This window comes from Plasmodium relictum, assembly GCF_900005765.1.
Source record: "Plasmodium relictum strain SGS1 genome assembly, chromosome: 13".
Lineage (NCBI taxonomy): Eukaryota > Apicomplexa > Aconoidasida > Haemosporida > Plasmodiidae > Plasmodium > Plasmodium relictum.
Genome location: NC_041691.1, coordinates 735296 through 757413, shown reverse-complemented (window position 1 = coordinate 757413; position 22118 = coordinate 735296). Strand labels below are relative to the sequence as shown.

The 22118-nt window shown below is 19.0% G+C and overlaps 2 protein-coding genes across 2 annotated transcripts; one reads left to right on the top strand and one right to left on the bottom strand.

Annotated features, from left to right (window-relative positions):
• Positions 1-60: 60 nt before the first annotated feature.
• PRELSG_1317800 (chromatin assembly factor 1 P55 subunit, putative) lies at positions 61-1672 on the top strand (the record flags this gene model as incomplete). Its single annotated transcript, XM_028678707.1, has 4 exons — positions 61-260; positions 373-454; positions 598-1491; positions 1568-1672. The coding sequence occupies 4 exons, from the start codon at positions 61-63 to the stop codon at positions 1670-1672; spliced, it is 1281 nt and encodes a 426-aa protein (XP_028535826.1).
• Positions 1673-2506: 834 nt separating this feature from the next.
• Positions 2507-19081, bottom strand: PRELSG_1317700 (conserved Plasmodium protein, unknown function; the record flags this gene model as incomplete). Its single annotated transcript, XM_028678706.1, has 1 exon — positions 2507-19081. The coding sequence occupies one exon, from the start codon at positions 19079-19081 to the stop codon at positions 2507-2509; it is 16575 nt and encodes a 5524-aa protein (XP_028535825.1).
• Positions 19082-22118: the final 3037 nt, after the last annotated feature.

Genomic DNA, 22118 nt, shown 5'->3' with positions numbered 1-22118 from the left:
TATATATATATATTATAAAGATACATATTTTGTGCATATATACATGTATAATAAAGTAAAATGAAAAAACAGGGTAACAACCTGAGTAGTCTTAATGATATTAATAATCAAAATGAGGAATCGCAACATAATTACATGAACTCTAATTTAGATAATTATAAATATTGGCAATATAATACTATTTTACTTTACAATGTTATTATGATATATACGTGTGAATGGCCATCTTTATTTATTGAGTGGCTACCAAATGTTTATAAGTTAGAATAAAAACATATATATTAAAAGAAAAAAAAAAAATGAGAATAGTATATATATATATATTTTATATTATACACATATTTGTTTTTCTTTTCTTTTTTTTTTTAATAGAAGTGATGAAGACTATTATTATCAAGATTTAATATTAGGGACATATACAACTGAGAAAAATAATTATATTTTAATCTTAGAAGTAAAAAAAAAAAAACAAAATAAGATAAATATGTATAGAGTGTATATTGTATACATTTTTTTTTTTTTTTCTCTCTCTCTCTTATATATATATATATATATATATATATATATATATATATATATATATATTTTTTTTTTTAGGTTAGTTTGCCCAGTGAACAATTTTCTTTCTCAAGCTTTTATTATGAAAAAATAAATGATTATAGACATAATTTTTGTAATGATACCAGTAAAAATTTTAAAATAAAAAATAAAATATATCATGAATGTGAAATAAATAAAATAAGTTGTAATCCTAAAAATTCAGATGTAATAGCATGTTTTTCATCAGATGGTAATATAAATATTTTAAATTTGGGTAATTATCAATATGAAGAAAATGAACTTAAAAAAAATATAGGAAATTTTGATATTACCTTAAAAGGACATTTATATCAAGGCTGGGGATTACAGTGGGATGAAGAAAATGATTTAATTTCTTCTTGTGCAGATGATTCCTATTTATGTATATGGGATATTAATTCTGGTAAGAAAGTAGTTAATCCAGTAATGAAATTTTTTAATAATAACATACCTTTACAAGACTGTTGCTGGAAAGATAAAAATGTTTTAACAGTTTCAGAAAATGGTTATATAAATATATATGATATACGTAGTAAAAATCTAGTTAATTCAATAAAAGCAACAAATTTTACTTTAAATTCAATTGATATCAATCCTCATAATAAAAATATTTTTGCAACAGCTGGTACTAATAAAGAAATAGACTTATGGGATATTCGATGCACAAGTAAATCATTACATAGAATTATTTCACAAAAAGAAACTATTATAAAATTAAAGTGGGATAAATATCAACCGGGAATTTTATCATCTTCATCATGTGATAAATATATTTATTTTTTTGATACAAATAAAATTGGAATAGAACAAACTTATGAAGATTCTCAAGATGGTCCACCAGAACTTATATTTATTCACGGTGGACATTCTTCAAATATTTTAGATTTTTCATTAAATATGTCTTATTCAATGGTAAATAAGATTAAATATATAATTGACTAATTTAAAACACTTCATAAATATTTCCTTTTTTTTTTTTTTTTTGCAGATGATTTCTTCTATTAGTGAAGATAATACATTACACATTTGGCAACCATCAAAACAAGCTTTTGAAGATGCATCAGATACATACGATGATACTGAAGTTGAATAAATCCATAATTCTTTTATCTATTGTTTCTCTTTATATATATATATATATATATATATATATATATATATATATATCTTTTTATATTATGTAATATTATATTTATATGAATTTGTTTAATTTTTTTTTTTTTTTTTTTTTTTAGTTATGATCTTTGCCTATGTTAAATATTTTATAATTTTGTTTTGTTCTTTTTATTGTTTTTAATAGTTTTAACTTTTTTTTTAAAAATAAATTGATAATTTTTTTTTTTAATTTTATATAGTACAAGTCAATGAATAATATATATTTTAAAATTTTTATATATAAAAAAAATTTATAAGGAAATAAAAAAAAATAGATAAAACCTTTTACATATGGTTATGCGTTTTTATAAAAAATGAAAAATACATAAAAAAAAATAAAAAAAAGTTTTCTTAAATAATAATCAATTGTTTTAAATGATGCAAAAATTAATAATTTTTTTTTCATTTTTTTTTAATATACATATATATATTATTATTATTTTATTTTATTTTTTTCATAATTTTTTCAATCAGGAAATATTAAATAAAATCAATGGCAATAAAAATCAATGAATAAATTTTATATATATTAATACACAATTTTTTTTTTTTTGACATTCACAAGAATAACAAATGTAAAAAAGAATGTATACATATATGTATTTTATAAAATTTTTTAATCTCTTATTTTTTTTAAAAAATTTTTGTAATAACAAAATAAAGATAATTTATATATATATATATATATTTTTAATACTTTTTTATTTTATTGTATATACTAACTTTTCTGCTTTTCATTTTTCCCATCTTCATCTCTACAACTAAATTAACTTTAATCTAGGTCCTTTATATCATTATTTTGAACAATTTTATTTTTCTCTTCTATTTTATCTGAATTTCTAACTATATTATTTTTATAATTTTTCTTTTCCTCAGATTCCTCATAATATTCATCATTATAGTAATCATCTTCATTGTCATCTTCATCATTATCATCTTCATCTTCATCAACATCATAATCATCATCATCGTCATCATCATCGTCGTCTTCGTCATCGTCGTCCTTATATTCATCATCGTAGTCATCATCATATATATCATTTTCTTTCTTTTTAATATCATCTTCTTCATTTTTTTTATATTCTTGATCACTAGATTTACTATTCACCATTTGTTTATTTAATGTATCATTTTGAAAATTTTCATTTTTTGAGAAATTATGAGATAATGATGATGATAATAATATTTTGCTGTTATTATCAATATTATCCATTTTCATTCCTTCTTTCTGTTTATTAATATCTATCTCTTTTTTCTGATGCGGGATATTATTAAATGTATCGTTATTGTATATATCATTTTTATTTAATAAATTACAATCGCCATTGGTAGAACGAAAATCCAAATTTTGTGAATCTTTTGAAAAATCCTTATTATTTAAGTTTAGTTTATTTTTTAAATCATAATCTTGAATATTATTATTTAAAATATTGTTATTACCTATATTATCCTTACTTCTCACAGTATCATGTTTTTTATCATTTTCTTTAAAATGCATATTATCTTGTAATTTTTTCATAGTATTTCCATCATTTTTTGAAATATCATTTTTATATTTATCTTTTATCCAAGAGTTTTTTATGTCTTCTCTTTTTTTCATTTGATCTACTATGATACGAGCGAGCTCAAGGAAAGATCTTAACTTAGAAAATAATTTGATAGAAGGTTTTACTTTTCTTCTAATTTTAGAATGATGCTCACAGAATATAATAGAACTTGGTGTTTTTGCAAAATCAGCATGTGGTGCATTAGGGTGCACCTTAAAAAAGTTATAATCAAATTCAAAAAATAATTTATGAATATGAGCACATGATATATGAAAGTAATTCGTACAAGTATTTTCTACACATTTTTGAGTATATCCGTAAGTTAAATTGCAAATATAACAAGTATTTTTATTTAAATGCTTTTTTAATTTATCTTTAATTATTATTTTGTAATTATTTTTTTTTCTATTCAGGTTATAATAATACAAGTTCGTCTTTTTGTTATAAGATGTCCTTTTATTCATATCATTCATATTTTTATATTTATTAAGAGCTATTAATTGCTTATTTTTTTTTATTTTTTTTGTATATTTCTCCATTTTATTTAAAGCAAAATTATTTTCTTTTATTTTATTATAATTGTCAAATAGAGTGTTACTGTTTCTATTGTTCATATAACTTTTTTCTTGAATACTTTTATCTTCATTCTCATGCTCATTTTCATTAGAAGTAATGCCTTCTTGATTATTTATACAAGTATCATCGTAAGTGTTTTCCTTTTTAGAATTAGAAAAATTTATTTCACTATCATTAGTTATATCAAAATTTAATTTATTTGTTTTTTTTAATTCTTCGTTATTATTATGATTATTTTTAACACAATTCATTAATCGATTTTCCATAATATTATTTGACATAGTTTTTTCTAAACTAGTCGAATCATGTACATCATTTGAAATTTCTTTTTCTTTATTTTCTTCTTTTCCATTTCTTTTATTAAAATTAAATGAAAATTTTTTATAAATATTATCATCTTTAATTGCATTAGTAGAATTTTTCTTATCAATGAATTTTTTCCCACTGTTTTTATAATTAATATATGATTGCTTATAAAAAAATTCATTAAGTAAATTCTGTTTTTCATCATAATAATATTCTTCATTTAAAACCTGAATTTCTGAATCTGATAAAAAATTTTTTTCTATCAAAATTTCCTCTTCATTATGTTCATTCAAAGGAAAATTGTCATAATTATAATACTGATAATACTCTTCACTAATATCTTGAATAATTATTTGAGGAGCAAACAAAGCACATTGCATATGAACAAAGATAAAATCCTTTTCATTTTTTATAAAATTATTTTTTTTATTTTTATTTTTATCAAGTTTCATATAATCATTAACTTTTACAATTTTTATTGCACCACCTCTCCTGCTACATAATATACAGTTTACATTCTCATAATTATAATTATTTGAGCAAAGATCACAAACAAATAATTTTTTTTCTTCAATATCATCTAAGTCAGTTAAACATTTTTCTTCATCGTTTATGTATTTATCACATAATTTAAAACAATTATCTATTTTACTGAACTCTTTTAATTTATAAATAAATTCAATATTTTTATAATTTTCTGCAGCATATAAACAATTATTTATTTCATTTTGTATTAATTGTCTTATTATTTTAGAGCATTCAAACTTTTTTTCGCAACTCATTTTATCATTCATAATATTATTATCATTGTCAGTAGTATTATTATTAATCTCTTTATTTTTATTTTCATTTTTATTAATTTTACTACATCTAATTTCATGATTTATTACAGCTATGCCATTGTTTGTATCATTATCCTTTACATTCTCTGTATTATCCAAATAATTTTCATTTACATCAACTTTACTATTTGATTCAAGAGTATTATTTTTCTTAGAATCATTTTTCTGATTATTATTTGTATTTTTCTCATCACAATTAGTTATATTAGATTCAGTAATATATGCATTTTTCTCATTTTTTACTTCTTCGTTTGATACATGTTTAATAAAATAATTAGATTTTTTATAAGGTAATAATATTTCAGAATCTTTTATATCATCATTATAATCATTACCATTTTTATCATGAAGTAAATTTATAATAGATTCTTTTTTCACTTTTATTTGATCAATTATGTGTTTAACTTTTTGTTCCTTATTATGTATTAAAAATGTGTATACTTTTTTTTTCTTTTTATAAAACTGATATTCAATAAAGCTGGAATCAACTAAATAGCACTTTTTATGAACGCATATATTGCAATATTTACAATACAATAATTGTTTTTTATTATGAGATGTAAAGCAAACCAAACAAATATTATTTTTTATATGATCAATTGAAGGAAGAAGAAAAAAATTATATTGATAAGGATCTAAATAATTAAAATTAAAAGCTAAAATTTCATATATATCACTTTTTTTATTATTATTTGAATTATTACGTATTTTATATTTTAGGGAACTTTTTTGCTTTCTCTCTTTTTTATTATTTTCATATATGTTGGGATACAAATCTCTATTTAAATATTTTGTTCTTCTTTTAATTATCTGATCATATATATTTAATACACCATATTTTTTTATTGAATGACTAATACATTTAATAAAGAAAAAAATACGAGGAAAACAATAGTCTATTTTATTTTTAAACTTGAGAAATTTTTTATTAGAATTTTTACATTTTATATATAATCCACACATAAATGCACATAAAGGATGAATATACTTTTTACATTTTATATTCTGGCATTTTAAAAATATTCCTTTTGCTTTTAAACATACATCACATCTAATATTTTCATTTTGATAACCACTTAAAAGATATGGATTTTCTATATAATTAAATATTTCCAATTTATTTTTTTTTCTGATATTTAATTTTGCATCATATTTATCTGATAAAGTAGATATTGAGTACAATGAACTTGAAAAAAAAGAAGAAGATGCATGTGAAGAATTTTCATCTATATCTGAATTTATGTTAACATTTTTATCAAGTATTTTATTATCATCAATATCTTGATTATTTTTGCAAATTTCTTTTTTATCATGATTTATTAATGTAGCTTCATCTTCTTTATCAATTATATCTTTTTTCTTTTCTTTTTTATCACAATCATTATGTTCCTTTTTGATTTCATTTTTGTCATAATTATATATTTCTTTGGTATTCTCTTTATTCTTTTCAGTAAAATGATTTTTATTATCCTTATTATTTATATCATGAACATATTTTTTAGATTTTTCATCAATTAGTATGTTATTTATTTCATCATCCAACCTTTCATTATTATTAGTTTTTTTTTTTTTTTTTTTTGAATTATCAAAACCATGGGAACTTTCATTAAATCTCTTTTTATCTTCTTTTTTTATAAATGTAAAAAAATCATAAATTTTTGCATCTCTTTTTTTTATAACTTTTATTTCCTCATTTTTTTTCTCAGTTTTGCTATTATTAGAATAATCATTGACTAAGGCATATTTTATTTTATTTTTATTTTTCTCTCCTAAATTAACATTATTAGTAGTTTTGTTTTCAGAAATATTGTTTTTTGTATAGTTAAAATTTGAAACATAATTATCTTTATCTTTATCCTTATCCTTATCCTTATCCTTATCCTTATCCTGAGATGTCTCATCATCTTTATTTTTTTTTACTTCCTTTATGTTTAACTTCAAGTCATTTGATGCGAATTTATTACTTTTAATTAAGTAATTATCATTTTCATTACTACTAGGAATATTACCATCATTTATTATATTTGCATTTTTAAAAGAATCATTTTCTTCATGTAATTTATTACCAGTTGTATTTTCTTTCTTTAATATGGTAGATGAAGATGATGAAATATTTTTGTTAGTTTTTTTAGTATCATACATTTCATATTTTAATTTTAACATTTCCTTATCAACATTATTTTTTTTCTCTTCCTTATTTGTTTCTTCCTTTGTTTCATTTTCCTTTTCTTCTTCATCATGTCTTATTTTATTTTTATCTGATTCAATTGTTAATTCCTGTACTTCCTTATTTTTCTTCAGTGATTTTCTTTTTCTTTTTTTTAATTTAGAAAATATTTCTTGAGTTAAAGATAAGTTATTTAATTTTAAAAATTCATCAAAATTTTCCAAATTTACGTTTGTATTAATTAATAAATCAGGAACACAAAACAATGCACAAAATGTATGAACAAATATATTACTGCTCATTTGAATAAAAGCTCCTCCTCTTTCTATGCATATGTAGCACTTAACATTATTATCAAATAAATATAAATAATTATTACCTAAGGATTTTTTTTCAAATTCACACCTTTGACACAGCCATTCATTATTATTTACAGAAACATTATTCTGAGTGTTACTGAGAATATTTTCATCTGATTTTTTTGTTGAAATATAACAAAACTTATGAACATGTATATAACATCTGCTGCATCTTAGCATCAGATTTCTATTATTTTTTACATTTTTTTCTATAATAGATAAATCAATATTACTTGTATTTTTATCATTATTATTGTTAGCATCGTTTGATATGCTACTGTCTTTCACTTGATTTACATTTGCTTCATTATTATTACTTGGCAAGCTATTAACTTTATTATTGTTAGTATTATTGTTTATATCTAATATATTATTCTCTGAATTTAATTTATTTTCTTCCTTTTTAATACAGTTTTCATTTTTTATATGTAAATTAATTTTATTAGCATTTTTGTCTGTTTTATTTTTTGTATTTACTTTCTCATTTTTATTTTCTAAATTAGTAGTAGTATTTTTTATAGAATTGCTTCTAGAAAATGTTTTTAAATTTTCATTTTGTTCATTTATTTGCATACTATTATAATCATCGTTGAAACACACACAACAGTACGAAAAAACTGGTGTTATATTTAAATCATTATTATTAGAAAATCCGCAGAAATTTTCTTCATCATTAATAAATGCTGCTTCATTGCAATTAGAATATGAAAAACTATCATTAAAAAATGTATTTCTACTTTGTTTATGAAATTTGTATTTTAAAAAAACACTATATTCAAAAGATGGGATTTTCTGTTTTTTATATTTATAAGAAAATTGATGCAAATCAAATATTGATTTAATATTTATATTCTTATAAATGGCTTGATTATTTTCTGATTTATTAATTTTATTGTTAATTAAATTAATATTATACAACAAGGAATATCTTAATTGATTCCATCTCTCAAACATGATATATTTATAAATTATTTCTTCACTTTTTTCTATATTATCACTAATGCGAATTGGTGTTTTGTTTTCCTTTATAACTTTTTTTAATAACTTATTGCATATACTACTTAATTTTTTTTGTATATTATTCATGTAAATTAATAAACATACTAAATTTTTATCAACAAATTGGGAATTTTTAATATAACTCTCTATTAATTTTTCTTCCTCACACAACAAATCTATTATAATATCTTTATCAATTGGTACAACATCATTATCTATCATTTCATTTTCTTCATCATCCATTTTATTTTTTTCATTTTCTTTATCTATTTCATCTTCATCATCATAATCTTCTTCCTCTTCATCACCTAATAATTTATTTTTTTTACTTTCATTTTTTTCATCCAATAACTTATTCTTATTTTTTACTCCTTTTTTTCTACCTCTTTTTTTTCCTTTTTTTCTTCCTCTCTTCTTCTTTCCATTTTCATCATAATTCTCTAAAGGATTTTGTTCTCTTTTATTTATTAACGGCGATAATGAATATTTTTTATTATTAGCTTTACTATTTATTCTTGAACTTTTACATAACTTTAAGTCTTTTTTCAAATTAAAATGCACATTTTCGTTTTGCAATCGATCATTAGGTATTTTGTTTCTAATAGAATTATATAAAAATATATCTCTATCTTTTTTTTTTATATTAATATCTGCTTCATCATTATCAAAAAAATGGTTATTTTTTATCTGTTCTTCATTTTTTACTCTTTGCAATTTTTTTTCATTTTTTATTTCTTCTAATTCATCTTTATTAAAATTTTCTTTATCTTCATCCTCTTCAACCTCTTCTAAATATTTACTACTATTTTCATCTAACTTAGCATATCCATCAATTGTATATAATAATTTATTATTTCTTTGTAGTTTTTTTTCCGTTTTTAATTTGATATTTCTATCCTCTATATCACTCCTCATATTTAGGAAATTACTAGAATCACTATACATCATTTTTACAGTATCCATTTTTAAACCATTTATATTACTGTTACTTTTATTGATATCATCTTTATAATATATATTATCATTATAGTCAAAATCTACTCTTGTAATTATTTTTTTTTTTTCGTTAACGTTATCTGTACTTGTATCTGAGCTTCTTATATCATTATTAAAATTTGAAGATATAATATTTTCTTCATTTAATTTTTCATTTTTGGCTTTTACATGTTTTTTTTTACTCTTGTAATTGCTCATTGAAGAAAAATTTAAGGAATTCGAACTTGAGTAAATTTCATTATTAGATTCAGAATTTATTTTTTTTTTTATATTATTTTTTGAAAAGTGCTTATACTGCAAAATATATTTTTGCATTTTTAGTAGTAAATAATATTTTTCAAAAATATTAAATAAAGTTGGGTTATTAGGCCATAAGCAGTTATCAATTAGAACAACATCATTATAATTGTATTTATCGTTTCCATTTTTATTATTTAAGTTATCATAATTTTCATATGTACCTATCTTAGAATATTCATTTTTTTCCATTTTCAAACTTTTATTTAAGTATTTGTTAACAAGATTTATTTCTTTTTCACTTACTTTATCATTTTCAATTATTTCCTTTTTTATATCTACATTTAAATTGACATTAATATAGGAACTTATTTTTTTTTTATCTATTAAAGGGAATAATAGTAGGTTCTTGTACAATTTCGTTTTTTTTATATTTTTTTTCATTTTTTTATTTTTATTTCCTATTTCTTTTTTAAAATTATCTATTTCATCCTCATTATTTTTATTATTATAAGAGGATATGTAGGAGTTATCTTTTATAATTTTATTATTATATATGCTTTCTTCATCCTCTTTTTCTCTTTTTACCATTACCTTTTGTTTATTACCATTATTTTCATCCTTTTTTCTTTTCCTCTCATTTATATTAAAATTTTCTCTACCTTCTTCAAATTCTTCGTTACTTATAATGCTTAATTTTTCTTCCTTATCCAAAACATCATATCCTTTCCGTTTAATATTTAGTTTATCATTATTATTGAAAGTACTATTCGTAGTACCAATATTTATAGGAATATCATTTTTTATATTTAATAATTCTTGACTGTTTTTATACCTTTTTATATTATCATTTTCAATTTCGTTCTTATTTTCATTATTTTTTTTCATCTTATCATTAATATGAGTTTTATTCATAATCAATAATTTTCCATTATCCAATATATTTGAATCATAATCTTGAATATTATTGTAACTTAATTTATTTTCTTCATTCTTATTTTTTTTTCTATATTTAATTTTAATGAAATTTAATCTATTTCTTAAAAAAACAAAATCATAATAACTTAAAAATTTGTAAAATTTTATTTTTACATTTTTATACTTTCGCATTTCATCAGTTAGCATTTTTTCTAATTTAAATTCTGATTCATTCATGTTGTGAATGCCACTCAAATAATTTGAACATAACATATTATTTCTTATCATTTTTTTTAGCATTTCCAAATTATTAAATTCAAAAGATACCCACACAATTTTATCTCCAAAATCAATTATTGCATTTGTTTTGTATTTCATATTGTATTTTCTTCTTTTTTTAATTCTTCTCTCATCCTCCATTTTTTTATAAAGCCTAATACTTGATAAATTTCGAGATTCATTAAATAATTTATGTTTTACTCTTTTTATTCTTTTAGGTTCCATTTTCTTATCTAATTTCATTTGAATACATTCCTTTTCAATAAATACATTTATATCACAGCCATCCTTTTTTATATAATCATTTAAATCAGAATCATTTATATTTAATTTTACATTTCCACATGTAGCCTCTTTTGAATCACTCTCAATAAATTCATGTGCAATATCATTAAGGCTCTCAACTTCCTTACTATCATTATCAATATTCTGATTATTATTTTTGTGACTATAATTATCGCTATGATTTGAATTATTTACTAAACATCCTTTTTGTTTATATTCAGAATTTTTTAAATCATTTAAATTATTATTTTTTTTCTCGCACTTATTTATATTATCTATTTTATCTACTTCTTTTTTATCTTTTACATATAGTTTGTCTTCTGTCATTTTTATTTTAACAGAATTAGCATTTTCTTGATATATATTGACCTGATGCAGTTCCTCTTTTTTATCAATAAGTTTATCATTTAAATTATTTTCATAAACTTTATTATTATTAATATTATCCTTTGTATTATCATTTACAATTTCTTCTTTTACTTTTAACATACAATTTTGATTAACTTGGCCATCAAGTTTTTCATTCTTTGAAACTCCTAAATGACATGAGAAAAGAGGTTTATCTAAATTTTCATTTGATACTTTTCTCATTTCATGATCATTAATATTATTCAATGTATGACTATTTTCTGTCTCTAATAATGTATTATTCTTTAATTCTTTATTTGGTATAATTTCACCATTAATAGATTTCTTATTTTTGTTTATCAACTTTTTCTTTTTCTTACTTTTTTTTTTGAATAATTTATGCTTTCTTATTTTAACATAATCTCTATTTACTTGCATTCGTAAATTGTTTCTATACCAATGATAATAATTCCTTTCATATTTCTTTTTTTTTTTTAATACTGTTTGCATATTATGACATAAATTTTTTTTATACATGTTCACTAATTCCTGTAAATCATTGTTCAATTCTACATTTAAAAATTCATTTATAGAATATGTCCTGTATTTTTTTGATAAAATTTTTTCGATAAGCGAATTCTGACTTGTTGCATTTTTATGTTCATTGTAGCTTTTTGTTTTAGGAAGACTTAATACATTTCCAATAAAATGAGTATTTTCGTTTGAACTATCATTTAATGTATCATTATTTTGAATGTTATTATAGCTTATATTATTATTTTTTGAAACTAATGTTGAATTATTAGATATGAAATTATTATACTTTTCTTCATTGGAATTAAGAGTACAATTATTTTGAGTTGAAATATCATAACCATTATTTTTTTTACAATTTTCATTAAATTCCTTCTTTTTTTTCAGTAGTGTATCAAAGAAAATACTATTATTTGCACTCATTGATACACTTTTAAAAAAGTTAGATTTTTCTTTATTATTTTTACTATTGCTACAATTATAATTCAACCAGTTGTTATAAAAATTCGTGTGCGTAAAATTATTATCAAACTTTAATTGTGATATATCTAAAAATTTTTCTATAGTTAAAAAAATATCTTCATATAACTGAGAATAACTATTATTTTTAAAATTGTGCTTATCGTTTAATTTAATTAAATTTAATTTATTTAAAATATCATTGTAATCGCGAAAGAAAATTTTAAAGTTTATATTTAATGCATCATTAAAAAGAGGAAAGCTTTTCTCATCTTCATTTGATTTATCATCAATATCATCATCACATTCATCATCTTCATTTTTATCTATGAACCAGTCATAATTTTTTTCTAATTTTATTTTTTTAAAAATATTGTCGTACTTACTCCAATTAATTTTTATGCTTCTCAAATTTTGATTATTGTTTAAATCATCATCTTTCATATGTTTTAAATCATTTTTACTTTTTTTTTTACTATTGGTATTGCTATTATATGCAGAATTATTTTTGTTTTGGTATCCGCATATATTATTGTTTTCAATTACAAAGTAATTTTTTTTAAGAACTTTCTCATTATTCATATTACTGTTTAATAATTTTTTGGAATTACTGTTATTTATACTAGAGTGATCAATTCTAGGCATTTGCTCATTGTTCATTAAAAACTGGTCATATGCATAATTTTCAATTTTAACATTCTTTATATTTTTATTCATAAAATTATTTTTATTTACATAATTTATTAAACCAAAATTATTATTAATGGGATTAATTTCTCTATTTATAATATTATTATTCACAACTATTTTATTTACAGGATAATTATCCGTAGGATGTTTCATATTGTTTATATTGATGAAATTTGGATTTATTATATTCATATTTAACATGTTATTGCTTCTTATGTTGTTTTTTATTAGATTATTGGGAATCATATTATTTTGCGATATTTTATTATTAATTAAATTATCATGTAGCATGTTATTATTTCTGAACATATTGTTATTAATCACATTATCTTTCAATTTATTTTTATTCATAGAATTCTGCAGAATTCCCTTATTCATTATATTACTAGGTATTGGGTTTCTGTTTATATTTGTATTCATATAATTATTCATCTGATTAATCGTGTGATTATTTAAATGCATATTGATATTATTATTTTTATTATTTACAACAGTGCTTAATTTGTTACTGACATTCATTTGATTGTTAATTTGACTATTCATTTGACTGTTAATTTGACTATTCATTTGATTGTTCATTTGACAGTTCATTTGATTGCTCATTTGACTGCTCATTTGACTGCTCATTTGATTGCTCATTTGACTACTCATTTGACTGCCCATTTGATTGCTTATTTGATTATTCAGCTGATTTCCCATTTTATTCGTTATAGAGCTATTTAATTGATTATTTAGTGGATTATTTAATTGAATATTTAAATTGCCTTTTTTTTTGTTATCCATATGAATGTTTAAATTGTTATTTAAAGGATTGGCTATATTATTTATTGAACTATTTAATTGACTGTTCATACTACCAGATATATTACCATTCATTTGATTGCTCACATGGTAATTTAATTTGTTGTTCATATGACTATTAGCATTATTTGTTTTCTGATGATTTAAATGAATATTAAAATTGTTCATATTACTGTTTGCATTATTAGGAATTGGTGTGTTTACCGGATTATTCATCATTCTATTCATTTGATTAAAGCTATTTTTCATGATATTATTTCTAAAAGGATTGTTAATTTTATTTATCTGCTGATTTAATGTTTTATTCATTGGATTTATAATATTATTATTCATTGGGTTATTAATATTAAGAGAAATTTGATTGTTTTGATTAACACAACTTGGTATATATGGAATATTTACTCTATTATTTAAATACATATTAAAATTATTATTACCCAACTGATTATTCATCTGATTACTCATTTGATTATTTATATGATTATTCATCTGGTTACTCATTTGATTATTTATTTGATTATTTATTTGGCTTTTCATTTGATTATTTATTTGATTATTCACTTGATTATTTATTTGATTATTCATCTGGTTATTCATCTGATTACTCATTTGATTATTTATATGATTATTCATTTGGTTGCTAATTTGATGATTCATTTTATTCGGATAATTACTTATCTGTATATTTGATTTACCTAAGTTATCATTCAAAAAATTTTCTTTTATATTACTATTTAATAAAACTGGATTATTCATGTTTCCAATCTTATTTAAATAATTAGAATTTTTTATATTGTAAAAATTATTTCTTAAAATATTATTTCCATTATTTTTTGCATTCAAAATGTCACTGTTTTTTTTATTTTTCTTTGCATTATTCAATTTATTTATATTTCTACTTTTATCATTCAATTTATTTTTTTTCTTTTTTCTTTTTCTTTTATTATCTTCATTCTCCATAAAATTGTCATTATTTTCTCCTGTATCTTCATCTTCATCATCTTCATCATCATCATCATCATCTTTTCTTTCATCCTTATCATCATCTCTCCCTTCACCTTCTTGATTATTATTAAATTTATCATTATTATTAATAGTATTATTGTCATTATATATATTATCATTATCATTGTTACTATTTTGCTGAATACTTTCATTTCTATTAACTCTATTATTATCAGTGGTTTCACTGTTATTATTATCATCATCATTATCTCTATAATTACTATGACCATTTTCATTACTTTTCTCGTTCATTTTTTTCTTTTCAATTTTTTTCAACTTAAAATCAAATAGTTCATAAAAATTGTTTTCTTTATTACTTCCCTTTTTTATATTTTCCTTAGCAATGTAATAAAGACTATTTTTAAAATATTCATATTCACTATAAAATAAAAAAATAATATATTTATAATTAATATAATTTAATACATCTATAAATGATGAAATAAAATAATTTGTTCTTGATGTTTTCTCTTTTCTTTTATTTTTATAAACAGACATTTTTGAACAAAACCCATCTAAAAAAATCGTATTTTTTAATGTTGAAAATGGAAATAAATACATATTTCTATTCTTATCCTTTTTATTTTTGTTGATTTTCATTTTAATTAATCCATTTTTTGAAGATTTATAACTTTTTTTGTCACTTTTATTTTTATAAAAGTCTATTTCTTTGATTTTTCGTCCCATTTTATTGAGTATTTCTAATTTTTCTTTTTTAATATTGTATTTCTTGTTATTTATTATACTTGCTAATATAACAAAAATTTTTACCATGTTTAATGCACTTAAATACATAAAAGAAATTAATATGTTGTAAACAATAAAAGGAAAAAAGATACATATTTTATACATTGAAGTTAATATGAAATAAAGAGACAAATTCATTAATTCTATACACATAGTGTAATATGATATTTTCAACAGTGCTGTAACATAATTTATATCATTATTCTTAAAAGTAAAAATATTATTAATACGATTATTTCTTTGTTTTAACTTTAAAACCGTAGTAATAGTATTAAACTTATTATTGACTTCTAGATTGGTACTATGTATTTTTCTAATACTTTTATTATTATGAATCTTAATATACATTAAGTTAACTTTGTGATTTCTTTGTTTTATTATGTTATAATATATATACATAAAATATGTAATTTCCTTTTTTATTAATGCATTAATAAGCATCCTGATTTTATCATCATCATAATTTATTCGGCATAGTTTTTCATAATTTATAAATGAATTTGCTTGATTAATGTACTCATTGATATTGCTCATATTTTTCTTTATTATCCCCACATGACCTACTTTTATCAGAAAGTATCCATACAATTTACCATTTTTTTTTAACTGTTTAGTATTATTGCATATTTTGATATATCCTCTTCCATAAAATAAAAAATGTAGCATAAATAAATAAAAACGAGTTAACAAATATACAACAATATAATCAATTATATAATTTCTAACTATACTATAATTATCATTACAAATATGTCTAATGATTAAATTTATTGTATTGATAATAAAATGTAAAACGTTAAAATTACAAAAATTGCTGACATATTCATTTACAATTTCATAAATAAATGTAAAAGGATTTTTTTTTTGTTTATGAAAAGAAATATGTAAAATATCTTTCTTTTTATTTATATACATTAATAAGTAATCATATAAAAAGACGGAAATCAAATAAATCACTAAAAAAATTTTTTTTAACATGCAATAAATTACTAATTTAGCACAATTCACAGAATTATTTGTTCTATACATAATATAAAACCAGTCACATATTTTAGATAAAATAGAAACACAAAGAACACTAATTTTAGTAATGGCACTAATATATGTAATATTAATGAATGTAAAATAAAAATGTTTTAAATTACTTAAAATATAATATTTTTTTTTTTTTTTAAACAGTAAATTATTATTTATAAAATCATTTACAAAATATGAAAATAACACTGCATTCAAAAACAAAAAAAAAGTAACAAAAGCTATTAAATTTCTCACATTTATGTAACTAATCATCATAATTATGATACAATTAGCAACAAAATATATCATACATGACAAAAAATTCTCCCCATATATATTATAAATTATATTATTTATGTTAGAATATATTAATATATTTCGAAGCAATATAATAAATTTTAAATATTCTCTAGTCACATATATATATAATAAAATTAAAAATAGAGAATTGATATATAATTTAAGTGCCGTTATTATATATATAATCAAAGAAACCTGGTTATTATATTTATTATAGTTTTGTATTATTAGTAAATTATTCGTCAAATAAATACATATTGACAACATAGTAGCATAAATATATAAATAAAATATTTTTTTTCGGAAATCATTTGGTATTATGTAAATTATTTTATTTACATATTTTTGTAATTTAGCGTATACACTCATATAAAATAAATAATTTGAATAACAATTATCATTCCTTTTTTTTAAAGTAAACATATTGTTCATTGAAGATAACCTATTTACACATGTTTTGTTGTATAATATGATATGTATATAAATTTTATTATTGAGATAGATTTTTTTATTTAATTCATAAAATTTATTCTTATTAAAATTATTAATATAATTAATATTATTAGTTGTAGTATCTATAACATTAATTTGATAATTATCGTCTATTTTGCTATTACTTAATATAATAAAAAAGTTTTCTTTATAAAAATGTATAAATATTATAGTTATTCCTGACAAGTTACAAAACATATATTTAAGTAATAAAGAATTAATAAAAATATAGTAAAGACAATATAAATTATAAACACATTCAAACACTGTTATACTATTATTCTTATTAATTTTCTGCAATTTTCTAAAAAATTTCTTAATTTTCATTCTTTTATAATAAGTGTAAATATTTATACTGTTTTGAAGTAAACACTTTAAAATAAAATAATAACAATTTTTAAAATATTCTGAACATATATGTAAAGGTTTATTAAATCTTAATTTAAAAAAAAATTCCTCTTCAATAATATAATAAATTAAGTTTGAATAACTCATTGATTTTTTAATGTTCATGTACTTACAATTTGATAAAATAAAATCCTTAAAATCATTTCTTAATAATAATATATTAATTTTATCCAGGATAATTATGTTTTTTCTTTTGAATTGAAAATCGTTAATATATAGAAGACATTTTTTACCAGCAATATCTTTATTAAATATAAAAAATTTCAAATAAAAATATATTTCTTTATATGAATATATTTTTGAATAATAAAAAATAATTTGTAATAATTCCTGAAACTTTTTTTTTAAAAAAAAATGTTTTAAATTATAGTTACATGCATTATTTGACTTTATATATTTATTAATATTTTGAATATTCCAAAAAATAACTAAATATTTGTTATATTTTTTTTTTATTATTGATATTATATAGAACATTAAATTTTTACATTTATCTGCAACATTTCCCTTACATGAATAACTTTTCTTTATTAAATTTATATATTTTTTTTTCTGTTTCTTATGCAATTTTTTTTTTATTTTTATATACTTAATCTTTCTAGAAAAAAAGAAATTTTCATCTTTTCCATTTTTTAAAAAATTATTATCATTCTTGAGTAAAGAATTTACATTTGTTTTCAAATATTGAAAATCATTTTCATTCTTTTTTAATACATTTTCTCTATTAATATTTATTTTCAATTTATTATTTTTATTGATTCCATATAATAATAATAATAATAATGTTATATGCCTACTTTTTAGATTATTACATTTTTTTATTTCACTATTTTTTTTATTTATTATGTAAATAATAATTAAGTAAACTATTTTTTTCCTAGTGTATGCATATTTTAAACTAAAATAATCCGCTTTATTGTTTATTTCGTTGTAAATTTTGTATTTATCTTGATTAATTAAAAAATCAGAGAACGTAAAGTTGAGTTTATTCTCATGAATCACTTTTTTTACGCTCATATGTTGAATATAATCCATTTTTATATTTTAACAAGTCAAAAATGATTATGTAAATATATTTTCGTTTTTTTTTTTTTTTTTCTTTAACATTTTAAAAAAAATTCCTTACATTTATAGAATTGTTTTAAAAAATAAGATATTCTTGAAGGACAAAAAAAAATAAAATAAAATTTATATATAAATAATATATGTATATATAAATAATATAATTCCAAATGTTTCAAAAAAGTAATAAAAAAATTTAACAAAGAAAAAAAAAAGAATTATGAAAAAATATAAATAGTGCAAAATAAAAAAAAAATCTGAAAAAAAAAATGAAAAAAAGAAAAAAAATGAAAAAAAAAAAAATGAAAAAAAAAAAATGAAAAAAAAAAGAAAAAATTTTGAAAATTTTGCGAATTTATGCGTAAATTTCTTTTGCATTAATATATTTATCATATATTAAGAAACTTTAAAAATTTTTTTTTTTTTTTTTTTAAGGTATAAATTTGTATTTTTTTATTTTATTCGCATTTATAAAATATATATAGGCAAAAAAATATATGAACATTAATATATTTTTAAGTACATGATGTTAAGAATAACATGAAATAATAATATTAATTATATATATAAACAATTCAATGATGTATTAAAAAAAAATTTATAGTATTCTTTAATGTGCAAAAAAAAAAAACATTACCATTTTATTTTATATGCACACTAAAAATTATGATCAAAAAAAAAAAAATCTGTAAACATATAAAAAAACACACACGAAGAAGAATTTAAGAGAATAATATTTTTATTTTTTAAAAGAAAAATAAGTTTTATAAAAACATATTTTATGCACACAATTTATATTAGTATATTCAATTTTAATATATAGCATTATATAAAATTTTTTATTATTTTAAACAATTTTTTTTTTATTCTTATTTAAAATATCGAGTATGAATATATATATACTAACATAATTTAAAATGAGATGTAATTTTTTTTTATTTTAATTCTTAAATTTGATTAAAAAAAAAAAAAAATACATTATTTAAAGAATCTAAAGAGAAAAAACAAAGGAGAATAATTATGAAAACTTCCATTTTTTGGTTTAGTCTTGATCATTTTTAATGGATAATAAAATGAAAATTTTTTCATTCATTTTTTTTAAATTACATATCAATTATAAAGTTATTCGATAGTCACTTAAAAAGTTAGCATACCATTTAATTCATTTCAAGAACTTGCATATTTTCATTTTTCATTGTGTTTAAGATAAAAAGAATTTTTTTTTTCTTAATTATATTTATGTATAATTTTTCCTTATTTCTATCATATTTTTTCAGTAATACTTTATAATAAAATAAAGGAATTAAAAATGAAAATTCATCATAAAAGAAATAATAAATATTACTAAAAAGAAAAAAAAAAGAGAAAATCTTATTCCATTGTAATATTGTAACTTGTGTAAAAAAGTTGAAGTTTGTATTTTAAATAATATTATGTACGTTTAAAAAATAAAGCAACTTGGCATTTTGTGAAATAAAAAAATAGATTGAAATTTTATTTTCAACACAAAAGTGTACTTATTACGACTATTAGATTATTTAATGATTCAAAAACATATTTATATAAAAAAAAAATTTATGAATCAAATAAAAATATAATAAGAAAATAGCTAATACTGCTTATTTTCTCTCATCCTTTAGGAGTACAATTTCAATCTACTTGTTTTATTCTTTTCCGTTAAGAATTGCACACAAAGTTCATTATATAAAATTTTATTTTTTTATTTTTAACATTTTTTCATTATTTTTTTATTGTTAATTGCGTATTAATTCCCCCCATATAAACATGTAGAATGTGCTTTATACATATTTAATGCTTCAAGTATAATATTAGTTTATAGTGATTTTTCTCGATTGAATAATTTCTTATTATAATTAAAATATATTAAAGAAAAAAACGTTGTCCATATAATTTTATAATGAACGAATATATGAGAGTGATTCAAATTACGTGTTATTTGTTATATCAAAATATCTCCTTTGATATTTAACAATGATAGAAAAATTTTTTTTTCTTTTATTTTATAGACAAAATAAATATGTTATCTGGAATCCTTAAAATTTCATATATTTTAAAGTAAAAATTTATTCAAATTTTTTACATCATTAAAACAAAACTTTCGCACAATTTTTTTTTTTTATCATAGAAGCAGTTTTATGTTAAGAATGGTTGCCTTTATACTTTGATTTTTTAAAAAAATAAAAATGAATTAAATGATTTAACTTTTTTTGCATAATAATAATAATAATTATTATTATTATTATTATTGTGCTTTAAATATATTTTACTATATAATAACATATGATAGATTTATAAAATAAATATTTCATTTAGTTTTTTTTTTTTTTAAATGAAATTCAAGCTATAAACAAATATTATATTATTATATAGTTTTAATAATAAAGAAAAAAATTTCATGAATACCCCGTTTCATGAAACTCATAATACAAGTACATATTTAAAAAAATATGTTATTTTTTTAATTGATTTTAAAGGAAACATAACATATAAACTGAAGTTTTCTAAATTATGTTGTGAAGCACACTCTTTTTTACAAATTATAAAGGATAATGAAATTAGTTTATATTTATATTATTAAAGCTTTATATGTTTTTCTGTATAATTTCACAATTTTTGCTCTAAAGTAATACTTATATTTCATTAAACTTATTAATATAATATAGTTATAATATGAATGTCTTCAAAAAAAGAGAAATTATATATATATATATATATATATATTTGATTTTCATTAACTAGTAATATTTAATAATTAAATAATATGTTTAAAAAAAGAATACTATAAAATCAAATTGTAATGTTAAAGAAAATGATAATTTAGTATTATGATTATTTATTTTCAATATGTAAAAAAAAAATTCTATAAAACAAAAAAAAAAAAAAAAGAGAAATACTAAATTATTGTATAAGTCTTATTTTTTTAAAAGAAACATTATATTTAAAAAAAAATAAAAATATATATTCAAGTTATTTTTTCAAAATGTTTCTT